This window comes from Chenopodium album, chromosome 20, assembly GCF_948465745.1.
Source record: "Chenopodium album chromosome 20, dcCheAlbu1.1, whole genome shotgun sequence".
NCBI classification, from domain to species: Eukaryota; Viridiplantae; Streptophyta; class Magnoliopsida; order Caryophyllales; family Amaranthaceae; genus Chenopodium; species Chenopodium album.
In genome coordinates, this window is record NC_137853.1 from 2020289 (window position 1) to 2032788 (window position 12500).

A 12500-nucleotide genomic window follows, 5' to 3' on the forward strand; every position below is an offset into this window, starting at 1 on the left:
TGTAATACATTAAAATAAAATTATTAAAATTTTAATAAATTCATAATTAAAGATAATAACAATCAAAGTTTGCATTGACAAATAAAGGAAAAAAAAACATAAATATTGCAAGTAAAACAGAGGAAATAGCATTTTAGAGAACAAGTAGAAGTTCAAAATCTTGTAACAATTTATAATAAAAAATTACTAAATCTTATTCAATTTTTTGTGTAATATTTTACTAAGTCATACAAAGTAGTCAGTTAAATGTGTTTGATTTAGTATCGATTATGATATGGAGACAATGAAGCAATAAAGCCGTTGTGTCAAGATGAGATGTACTGAAAATTTGGAATTACTATAAATTGCCAAGAATGCAAAACTATACAAGAATCACTTTTTGCCTTGCATTAATTCCATAAAAATCAGATGTCGAATAAATAGTGATGTTGAATTCTATCAGGGCAGTAGGTGAATTCAGCATCCTTTAGAATGTGAATCGAATCCAAAAAAATTCCCTTAATAAAGGGATGTCAGTTGTTAGGATTTCACCGCTAATATGAATGATGCTCGACCTGTAAAGAATGACAAAAAAATAATGTCTTGACTCGGACTAGATTTGAAATGGATTAAGCGAGCTTCTTTGCACGGCCATTGGAAGGCCCTGCAGCATCTTTTTTTGATCCAGGTTCCTCAGGTTTGCGGGCCCAGGCTGGAGCTCGATCTGGTTCATAACGATAATCATAGAAAAGTTCTTCCCCTGCATTTATTCGTTCCTTGGCAAATATGCCCACTCGATGGTCACCAGCTACCATAATAACCTGCCATGGTATCAAACCATAAATAATATTTTCTAGCAATTATGCCCACTTGATAATCAGTAGATACAAACAGCACCAGGAGGGCTATGCTATATAACAGTGTAAAATTCTGTTTTCATACGCAAAGACTTACCTTTGCATAGCAATTTGGATCAGGAGAGTGATTGGCAAACTTCAACTTGTCCCCTTTTCGATAAGCATCTAGAACAAACTGTACAATCAGAAGATACAACTGTTAATAAAGAAAGAATAAGGCAACAAGCCACCAATAATAAGTCCTATCTAAAACTGCAAAATTTAAAATCCAATCCACAGACCTGGTCATTTAGATTGAAAAGAAATGAAGAGTTTTCACGGTCATATATCTTTCCACGTTTATCAGCTTCCCGGTGTGAGATTAATTCTCCAGTGTACTCTCCAAGGTATTCATGCTTTCCAACACCATTCTGAAAAAGGAGTAGAAACTAAGCCTTATGCAAGAAGCAGAAAAGATAAACATCAGTGTTGTAAATTTGAGAATTATCACCTTAAGAAATGCTCCCCAACCAGAAACATCAGACCTGCCAAGTAGAACCTGTATAACGAAAAAAAAAACTTAGTGTCATATGATATCCTAGACATGAGATAATCACATGCTGCAGCCACAAACAGCATTATTGGTCTAGGGTTAAATTTGGGTATTGTTATCTCAATTCAAAATAAATGCATAATAGCCAATCAAACCTAATCACCTCTCTCCCTCTAGCGGGGTATGACACTACTTCCCTTTTTATTATTTGGTCAATTTAAACGAGAAGAGGTGCAGTAATCTTCTCCAACCAAACCTAAAACCCAGTACTTGTATCAAATCAGCACACTTAGCTTGAGAATTAGGGGTACAACACATCCGGCATTCTCTGTCATTGCAAAAATAGAAACCCTAACCTACTACAAACCCAATATTGCAGCAAAAGACGACTTAAGTAACCTTTTAATTAATAAAACTCATAAGAAGCAGTGCATTACATCCTCCTCCAGGACTTTGCAATAAACGAATCCTACGGCATAGTGTTAAAAGAAGGGATCTTTTATGGAGCAGGCCTAGTTTGAAGGTTGTACTTATGCCGAGGACACAAATTAGAGTACATTCTAATTTTGCTTTTGGATGGCTGTAATCCTAACGCTGATGTAACTAAAGTTTTGTAATCTAGCCTCTTTGCTACCATGTAACATACATACAAAGCTGGTTTACTACCATGTAACAAGATAACTTCTCAAATTCCGAGACAGCAAAATTAGATCATACTCTTACACGCAAATATATTAAAAGTTTAAAAGTAACCCCCTTGGACAAATTTGTTCCATTTATAACAATACCCCCGATCCATTTTAGAAGATCACATACCACACCTATCTATTCATACAAATAAGAAATTTAAGCCATTCCTATACACCACAGCCAATTTAAATCAGAGTTCGTTGAGCCCTCAAAATTTCAACTAGCATCTTTTCAATAGGCCAGCTTTTAGCTAGGTCTTAATTTCCAAATACATTTACTGCTTAAGTTATATTTTCAATTAATTTTACCGACTAGAACTCTAGCCTTTTACACTTAAAAAAAATGGACACTTTACCCGCTGCTGTTGCTTGAGCAATAACTTCATATTTCTACATCCATAATTGTCACCTCTTTGATTTGGGACACCGAGTGTACCATCACCGCAGCTGCAGATAAAGAACAAAAAGGTAACCATTTGTTAGCAATGTATCTAAAGTAAAGTATCCAAGCACTGGAATGTCTTTCAGCCAGCCTCTAGCATGCTTTGCATCTAACTACCCAAATGTTAAAATTGAACATTTTCAGATCCTCTTTATTTGCTCGATGTCAAGCCAAACTTGAAAACTATTGTCCATTAATTTAATCAATTCATCATAACTGTTTTAAATTTACTGCACAAGTAATGCCTTGAAACATGACTCTTAAATTATAATGTACCGACAGTATAACTTCAATATTCATATGGATACAATGGAATAACAAGTTCAATGGGAGCATGTCATCTAACATTTTTTTACAAGCCTTTTTCATGACAATCCCACAAGCCACAGCAAGTGAGAAATATATATATCATAATGCTCTTTACTAATTCTTGCATCTCATATACAGTTGCTACTTTTGAAAAATCTTAGGCACTCTTAATCTGCTATAACTGCTCTACATCTAAAATTCATGGGCTCACCTCACCCAACAATTACGACAGACATCTGGATCACACTCCCTATCTGCAGCAAAGCACGGACATTGACGGCTTCTGCATTGACTTTTGGCACAGTGACAGCCCCGGAATCTATTTTTGCAGTTCTTAGGACACCTACATGAAGAGAGATTGGCACCATTTAGCAGTTAAATCAGTATGCTGAGTTAAACCGGTGAAATTAGAAGTTTAATCACAAAAGGTAAGCAGAGGTTTAAATTCTCAGTTCCAACCCACTCTTAAAAATAAAAACTCACCCGCAATATTTCTCACAGCATGTACCATTTAAAAGACATGAACACTGCTTCCCGCAAGAAGACTCACACCCACAAGGATTATACTGTCGACAAGGCTGATCTTTTCTCTCTGAAATCCGCTTTCTAATGGAATGGTAACCTGTGGACTTCCATGAATACTTCAAACGGCGAACTCTACCTCTCCGCCGAACATATCTTGATCTCCTCCTGATGTCATTGCCCTAAAATGTACACACCAAAAGATAATAAACATAAGTCATGGATAAATATACGCATACTCTTAACATCATCAGGATCAGAATCCGGTAACTAACCATAGTTTCAGTGCACTCAAGGTTTGTCCCATCATCACCACCTTGGTAAGATAGATTATTATTCAAGTGATTCATGTACTGATAGACCTCTGAACATGTCTTCAGTCCATTCAAAAGGTTTCTAGCAATCAGGCAACTGCATGACGGCAAACATATAATTAAGCAAAACAGATCAATGAGTAAGCCTTAGACCAAAAGCCCAAACCATGTAATACTATAAATAAGCAAAGCAGCCCCTCAGTTAAACCACTAACTAAAAAATTGTTCACAATAAATTATAAACAAATCTTATTATCTTTGTATACTGTACAAGAGCAAAATTTGTTCCATGTACAAGAAACCATAAATCACTTTTATATTGTCTCCAAACAAACAGGACTTTGTATATAAACTGCTTGATGACAGAAAAAAATACCAAGTAATTATACTTGAATTACTATCTTACTATAGCTTACTACCACATTTACTAAGTTAATTGTATTCTCATCATTTCCATCAGTGAAATTGGCCAAGAGATATGTCATATGTGAATTAAATTCTACAAGTATATCACATGGACTTTTCAATTCACCAAGAGTAAAGTATTAAATACCCATGCCTCTGATATAAACATTCACTATTGGGCATTTCTATTTAGGCAAAAAAATGCAAATTGCTTTTTGAAAATGTCCTAGTCATGACATATACCCTTGTTGCATACTCGTACCCAAGTCCATGTAATACAGATCAGCTCAAATACACCACTGAAGGTAATTTAAATCTATGGAAACAAAGATATTGAAATGACCTGTTCCTGCCGAAAATCTCCAAACCCTTCTCATAAAGTGCTTTTTCAAGAGCCTTCCATGAACTGTCATTATTAACTTCTAGTTTTCCAGGGCTTTCATCTACAAGTTCTTCTTTCTTTGACACATCATCCAAATGACACGTAGATTGATCGTTGGATTCCACATTTAGAAGATCACTAGGAGTCTCACAGTTTGACTTGGAGCTTCCCACAGCTGGTGAAGCCTTCCTTGACCTTTCACCAGTGCTTAAATTTCCTTTCTTGTGGGAAAAACTTGCAACATTATCCTCCTTGCGTGCCCGAGATCGAAGCTTCATATCTCTAGACAAGGAAGGTCCAGCGTTGACTGAATCAGCATCTTGAGCCACCATCTTTTTGTGCCTCTTTTGGATTGCAACCACTATCTTTTCAGCAGCTCGCTTGTTCTTACTTTTGCGAGCTCCAGATTTCCCGATCAACTTACCCTTAGAATGGATAGAAGATTGTTCAACTGAGTTCTTATCTTGAAAAAGATTTTCATCTGAATCACTGCTATCAGATGTATTTCTTGCATGTGATGAGGCACTTTCACTTTGAGTGGATTTTCCCTTCCGCTTGTTAGAAGAACCAATAGACTTCTTTCTTGGTGACACCTCAGCAAAACCATCATCAGATGCAGGGCCAGGCTTAGCTTCAGAGCCATCAAATTTTTGGGAAATGACTGCGGAATCACCTTCACACTTAGGAGCCTGCATAAGCAGATTGGTCAATGCATTAAGATTAAGAGATCCAACTTTCTAATAAAATTTTTTTAAAAAAAATTATTGCTAACATTCCCCCCTCCCATTGTATTCACCAAAATAACTAACGCACCGTACGATAGCAGTGCAAACCACATGGTACATTTGCCTCCTCTGAAGAGCTCCAGGGATGTTGTTTCTCAGTCTACAAAATATTAAATAAGAGACAGAGATGCATCAGGCAACAGAGGGGGAGGGGGGGGGGGGGGGGGGAGGAAGTAAATTTTGAGCAATATGCTATGAACTTACAGGAAAGATGAGATCCTGTGAGCATCCATGCAATCTACAATCAAAAACCTGCCAATAAAAGAATCAGCAACATAAGGTTAGACTAAGAAGATAAACAATAAACAAAAATCACAAGAAGGTCAAAGACAGTAGTTACGTAACACCGGCGACAGAACAGGTTGTCAAAAGAATCCAAAGCTCCTTCCAAATCTTTATCAAGATATGGGTTTGAATTTTCTGAAGTCTCCATGGTATCCCCATTTCTTACACCTGCCATTGCCTTCTCTTCCTCACAAAGAATTTCATATCTTGCCTGTATAAGACGTTTGACGGTGTTTCATTTCTCTGTAAGAAAAGCACAGAAAGAATGGGAAACAGCTGGACCGAAGTTCACACTCTGACCAGTGTATCGGATAGCATGTAACAGTAAAGCAGCAAACACCACGCTTACTTCTTCAAGAAAAAAAAAGAAAAAAAAAACATAATAATGTCTTCCTCCCAAATACCTTGATATCACTAGGTTTTTTGGAAAAGCACTGTCCAAGTAAATCCAAAACAGCATCTGATAAACCAACTTCCTTAACTGTCATTCTGGAAACAAGCAAACAACAAGAATGAGATAAATCATGGCAAGATCATGATTATCAGCAAAAAAATAATAAAAAATTAAGTGGAACAGTAAAACCACCAAGAACAACAGCAAAAAGAAAAAAAAAAAAAAAAAAAAAGGAATGCAGATTACATCATTACACCATTATGCAAAGAAAAGAAGACTTCTTATACTCCCACTATTTTTTCTTCTACCTACTTTCCATTTAAATGTATTTTTGGCTCTGCCCTAGAATGCTTGGACTCTTCAGTTTTTGCCGTCATACCCATGTAAACACAATCTGATCCGGATGCAAAACAGGATGTCGTAAAAAGGCAGTTGCAATGAGGCATGTGCAAGTTCGAGAACAGGAGAGGAAAAGATAAACATTTAAAGAAACTTACCTTACTTTTTTTAAAGAAAGAATCTTATTTCTCTTCAGGCTTGCAGTCACAATCTCACCTTTTCCCAATACAAATTTAAAACACACATTCTAAGTTTCTCTCAGCTCACCCTATAAATTTCTACCATATTTATATAATTTACTTAATCCGATTTCTCAGATTTCTGTAATTCATAAACTGCTTCTTATAGAAAGGGGAAAAAAAAGGAAAGACTCAATATTAAGTTTTCAAAATATTAAATAACAACTTTTTATCAATTTTTTTTTCTCATGTACCCGAGTCTATATCTAAGTTTAAGAGGCATAGGGTACTTAATCCTATATGGTAAATTAGTAAGAGTTACCTAGTAAAGAGGAGCATTATATATTTATATGTGAGACACCCTACATACTTCAGCTGCAGGCGAGAGTTATTTGGATTAAGATCTTTGACAATCAAATGGGCTAATTTCTCTCATCAAATTGAGGCTTCTCTAGATACTAAAAAAATTCAAAATCTGGACCATAAGCATTTAGAATCCTCCTCAAACTCTTCATTAATCATTTACAAAGCCTAAAAAAAATTAACTAACATTTGACAGTCATATTTTATTCAATAGGTCTAGCGCAAATGAAGGACTTTGATTACCATAAAAGATAATAACATATCCATAAGCTCTGTGAAGATGTATCAGCGTACAGCCCCTATTTCTACTTATGTAACAGGAGACAATAGAGCAGGGCAGAGGATATAATTCCAGCAAAAGGAAAGATATTGGACATCACTAGCTATTATTTTCTTTTGGATTACGAAAATATATTGTTATGTGTGTTTAGATAGGACACAAGAGTGCAATGTCCGCTGCAAAAAACAATATGAGAAACAAAAAGCATGGAATCAATGAATAGTTAAGCACGTATGGAAAGGGTTGCCTATACCAACCGAAGGATGTAATCTTCTGATCGAACAAATTCCTTCTTGTCTTCTTCATCCTCAATTACCTCTTCCTCACTGTCACTGCAAATTAGGGCCTCCCCGCCATTTGGATCATAATATATTCGCCTTCTACCGACCACAGATTGGTCTTCTGTCATCCTTTGATTTCTGAATGAAAAGCACAATCAAAATCCATGACATGGACAACATTGAACAAAAGCAAACAAAATTACAAAACCATTGCACTATAGAACACTCGGAAAACATGCATAAGCTTTAAAACCCAAACTCCATACCTTCCTTAATACAATGCAATTCAATCTAATTCTACAATCTGGGTCCACCTCTGACCATCATATTTACTTTAAAGAAAATTTATGTTTCTTTAGAATGCAAGTTTTAGAATAACATGGACCAAAGGTGCCTTAAATGGCAAGTTAACAACCCATTTCTAAATTGTTGTAAAAATGAGTAAAGTTTTTGTTGCAACTTTATAACATCCTTCAAACTAAAACCAATGGAAATCGAAATTAAAATGGAACAATATTCACTATTGCCACATAAAATCTACGTTTCACATTTCTTGCAATAAAGTTGGATAGAAACTCCATAAGCAGGAATATATAGCAGAACAAATTATACACAGTTATACCTCCAATTATTCATAATCCTCATTCCCAAATTATTCAAGAATATTTCATCCATTTGTATAACTCTTTCCATTTATACTACCTCTTAGAGATCTAATAGATCACAAAATCCAAACAAGCTTTGTTTTCTTCACCTTGTACTAGAAACTTATTTCCAAAGTATCAGAATTAACCAAATGAAACCAGACAAGATTTTAGAAGGATTTTCCTATTTTCATCTTTTAATACCAAAAGAGTTAATTTTATATTAGTAATATTTTGAAAATTATGTATGGAGTAATTGGAACGTTCCACAACAAAATGAATCTAGCAAGATCCCATTTGATAATATTTTCACAAACATATTAGGGTAAAACTTCAGACTTTCAGTCTTATTAGACAAGACCAAATTTATCTCATGTGAAAAAACCAAAGCAGGAAGCTTAGTATTAACTCATAAAGGGATCCCAAGGAAAGCAACAAGGAAGACAAAACCATATAACCTGGTAAAGACAGAAACTCAGCCAATGCAAGATTCTAAAGGTTCAGACCAGCCACAAGCAACAACTAATTGAGGTCAAATTGAATACCACACTTCTAAGTTCTGACATGTGCTCAAAAATCTCAAACAGGATAGGTACACTCTTGAAGAAGAATCAATAGTATCACAAGAAACCATATTGAAACATAGTATCACCTATATCTGCTTGGATACCCTTATTATCCACCCTTTTAAAACACACTTAAAGATGAAAGAAATTTTACAAGAAAGCACCACCAAGAAGTATGTTATCCAAAACTGTTGACAAAAATACAATCAGACAAACTTTAGAAAAGTAAAAAATAATAATAATAAATAAAAAATAAATAAATTAAAAAAAAAAAAACTTAAGCCCATAGAATGAGCTTTAGTATAAAGACTATAAACCCAAAGTGATAAAATGGAAAGTCATTAATTATTGTGTGATACATGTCCAAATCCACAAACCCACAATGCCAATGTCCAAATCACTAAACACCTTAATACTTTATACAAGAATTTTTCGTTCATTCTCCAAAAAAAAGAAAAAAGAAAAACTCTTTAAACTATACACCGGCATTTGCTTAATAAATAAATATAAACTCTCCAGCACTAAGGGATTTATTATCTTTTATACCCCAACTCCCTAGTAATCTCCTCCTCAAATATGTGATCCGCAAATTACCAACTACATGATGTAAAACCTTTGACTAGACCAAAAATCACAGGGTAACAATCAACCATAAATAAGTACTTAACTCATTAAAAAGATTCTGCTCTAGAGAAAGGCCTCCTCATGACTCACAGCCTCAAAAGTTTCCCTTTCCTATACCTTTACATCGCAGCATATTAACCATCTTATAAATGAAGCTGATTTGTATCCCTTTCTTTACCTAGGAGGCTAGCAGTCATCTTCTAGCACCTACCCCTGTTTTCCAAAAACAATTCATTCTACCTAAGAGCCTACATCTTTAAACATTCAACAAGACACCAAAAATATCCATCACATGATTGTGTCTAATGCCTCCATCTTGTTAAGAGTCTCTCCCTCCATAGTCTTAAGACCATTATTACAAGGAGAGGAAAAAAAAAATCCACACCTTTCGCTTTTGTTTGACAAATCTTGGCATTCTAATGTACCTAAAAAGTTAAAAACGACTATAAAACCATGAGAGGTAGATTATTAAAAGTTTTAATATTAAAGTTAGACATTGACAAATTAAAACACCAAACTATAGAGTAAATTCCAACTACAATAAACATCATTCATTTTTGTACTTCAGACACCCAAATGACCATTCAATCAATCAATCAATCAATCAAAGCCTTAATCCCAAAAGTGGGGTCGGCTAACATGAACCAAATTTGATTATTCCGTGTAGTCATCAACATAAATCTTTCTCCTCCATCCCTTACGATCCAAAACTTCATCCTCACGTAAATCCATGCACTTCATATCCTTCCTCACTCCTTCCAACCAAGTCATCTTTGGTCTCCCTCTTCCTCGTTTAATCCCTCCATGGTCCCACTCTTCCACTCTTCGCACCGGTGCACCCTCGGGTCTCCGTCTTACATGTCCAAACCAACCCAAATGACCATTGAAGACTAATAATTTAAGTATAAACTAGTATCTAGATATGTCGGAGCATTGCGGATAAAGGAAATTGTCATTTCAAATTGTGTCACAATAATAGATATATTTAATCTCTTGTGCAAGAAAATTAATTCCAGTGTTTTGGCTAAAACCAACCTACGCAGTATAAATATGAGAACATTTCAAACCTTGTGCAAGAAAGTAAACCAGTTCACCTATGGCCCAGGACAGAATTTTTTTGCTATATTACTAAGGCAAGAAAACATAGTGCAAGCTACTGGGAAACATTATGAAGATACAAGACCACGAAATTTATCCTATGGTGAAACTTATATGTTCCTGCTCTATAGCTCAGGACCTTCAAGCATTGTTCTGTAGTTGGAGCCTTATTCACAAAAGTAATTGTGAGCATATGAATACTTTGTGTTTATTTTAAGGGATTCAACAGAAGTCCTTATGAACACAAGTTTTAAATAATATTTTAGTTCTAACAATTTGAACTATAAAAAGATGAGGCAAACAATGTCTGCAAGTGAACTTAATATTCTTAACAAGATCCTAATAATAGCATCATCAAAATAAATAAGTTTCTAAATTCTCAGATGTGAAAGTGGAAAAACTTCAAATACTAAACAGTGGTGTAGAGTCATGTCCCAAATAATGAGTCGTTTCTTTCTTCATGTTGCGAAATACCTTCCATCATGAAAGCACCTTTATATAAACCCTACCCATGCATTCCCCATTTTATATACAAGAAACAAAATATAAATTTATGCATAGCTAATCTATCAAAAGCCTGTGACAGCTACGACATGTTTGAAGAGGGGGGGGGGGGGGGGGGGAATCAAGTTGATACATAAACAAACTTATGGCATGTGCAATAAGTAACAATATATTAAGAATATTTTCATCGAGGTACATGTTAACCTTAACAAACCTGTCCAAAAATATCCATGTAGTATAAGGTGGTAATCTCTTTACTCCAGGAATTCTGATGGCTAAAATAGTATTCTTATTAGGGAAAGGAGAACCTAGAAGAATTGCTTTATCTTCAGGTGAGACATTGCCACCATCACCATTGTTACTTGCTCCAATACCGTTTTGCATATTGACTGCATCAGTCTGCCTTTTAACCAATAAAGCTGCATTCTTTTCCAAGTCGTTAGGCGTCACATTTTTTCTTTCCTTTGCTAAAGTTACTTTGCACAACTTTTGCCTGTTTTCTTCCATTATGTTCTGCAAACAAGCATGAAATCATAAGCCCAAGACTCCTATACTCACTAACAATTACTCAAATAACACTATTCAAAATTGATTTTCAAACCATCAACTTAAAAACACTCAAAGATTCCACCTTCACGCCATCTTTTCATCAGCATTGCTGTTAATTCATCAGTAATTAAAAAAAAAAAAAAAAAACACACTAATTCCAATCATCCATACGCGTAAATCAGTTAAAATTAGCCTTCAACATGCCACATTGTTATTAAACCGAAACCTGAATTCTACTTTCCAATCAAAGCAAAATCTCAAGACACAAAAAATTAGGTTTCTGAAAAATGCACCTTGACATAAACTTGCCGTTGAGCTTCAACATGTTGCTTCAACGAATCGATAACCGATATAATCTCTTTCGGAACGACACTCGTATTCGTAATCTCCGACACCTAAACAACATCATAGCAAACAAATTCGCACAAAATTTCAGAAAATTCATACAAAATCCGACAAATATCATCACTTAAACTGATGATGAGTGAGAAAAAAATTTACCGGCGTGCTCTTGGAAGGTTCCGATCTGGTTACGGACAGAGAATTGGAGCGCGAAGGTTTGATAGACATCGCCGACGATAGAAGAGTTGCCGGAAGTGACGGTAAAAAGCGCCGGCGATGGAAATTGGTGTCGGATGCGAGTCATGCAGATGCGAAGAAGTGAACGGCGGCGGAAGACGGCGGTGATGGCGGTGGATCTGGCGGGAGTTTCGGAAACCCTAATTTGAGGAGAGAGAAAGTTGAGGATGGTAAAATTTGGGTTAGTTGAATGAGAAAGAAAGAAGGAGGGGGGAGGAATTTTAGGCGGAAAGGGAAGGAGTGGCTTTTACGTTTTGAATTTGTTTATTGAGTTCTGTTTTGTGTCGTCACCCGGACTCGAAGCTTCACATGTTTCATAGCACTGTTTTCTACGGTGAAGGCGTCTTACGGCCTATTCACATTTACTGAATTGAGCTGAATTGAATTGAACTGAACTGAACTGATTGGAGCTGAACTCAAATGAATATTTTAAAAGATAAGGAAACTAAGAGTCGAAGTGAACTGAATTGAAATTAAGTAGATGTAAACAGGCCCTTATTGTATCAAATTGGAGCTTCTCGTTATAGGTGTTAAAACCACGCCAGACCCGACCCTGATTCGATTCGAAACTGACTCAGATTTTATCCGATAAAGATTTC

The 12500-nt window shown here is 35.6% G+C and overlaps 1 protein-coding gene across 1 annotated transcript; it reads right to left on the reverse strand.

Moving 5' to 3' along the window:
* Window positions 1-364: 364 nt before the first annotated feature.
* Window positions 365-12152, reverse strand: LOC145598163 (histone-lysine N-methyltransferase CLF-like). The gene is made up of 17 exons (XM_081654477.1): window positions 11824-12152; window positions 11616-11717; window positions 10988-11286; window positions 7314-7475; window positions 5906-5990; window positions 5557-5712; window positions 5421-5468; window positions 5245-5316; window positions 4393-5120; window positions 3606-3741; window positions 3292-3512; window positions 3020-3151; window positions 2414-2504; window positions 1327-1374; window positions 1118-1246; window positions 934-1011; window positions 365-800 (listed from the first exon to the last, which is right to left on the reverse strand). Exons 1-17 carry the CDS (start codon window positions 11890-11892, stop codon window positions 609-611), a joined length of 2748 nt encoding a protein of 915 aa, XP_081510603.1. The 5' UTR covers window positions 11893-12152; the 3' UTR covers window positions 365-608.
* Between the last annotated feature and the right edge of the window lie 348 nt (window positions 12153-12500).

Bases quoted from the DNA above. Each gene is read 5' to 3' on its own strand.
- LOC145598163 (XM_081654477.1), bottom strand. From the start codon at position 11,892: ATGTCTATCAAACCTTCGCGCTCCAATTCTCTGTCCGTAACCAGATCG. The intron at 11,718-11,823 runs GTAAATTTTTTT...GATGTTGTTTAG, and splicing joins AACCTTCCAAGAGCACGCCG to GTGTCGGAGATTACGAATAC. The intron at 3,152-3,291 runs GTGAGTTTTTAT...CTCTTCATGTAG, and splicing joins TGCTGTGAGAAATATTGCGG to GTGTCCTAAGAACTGCAAAA.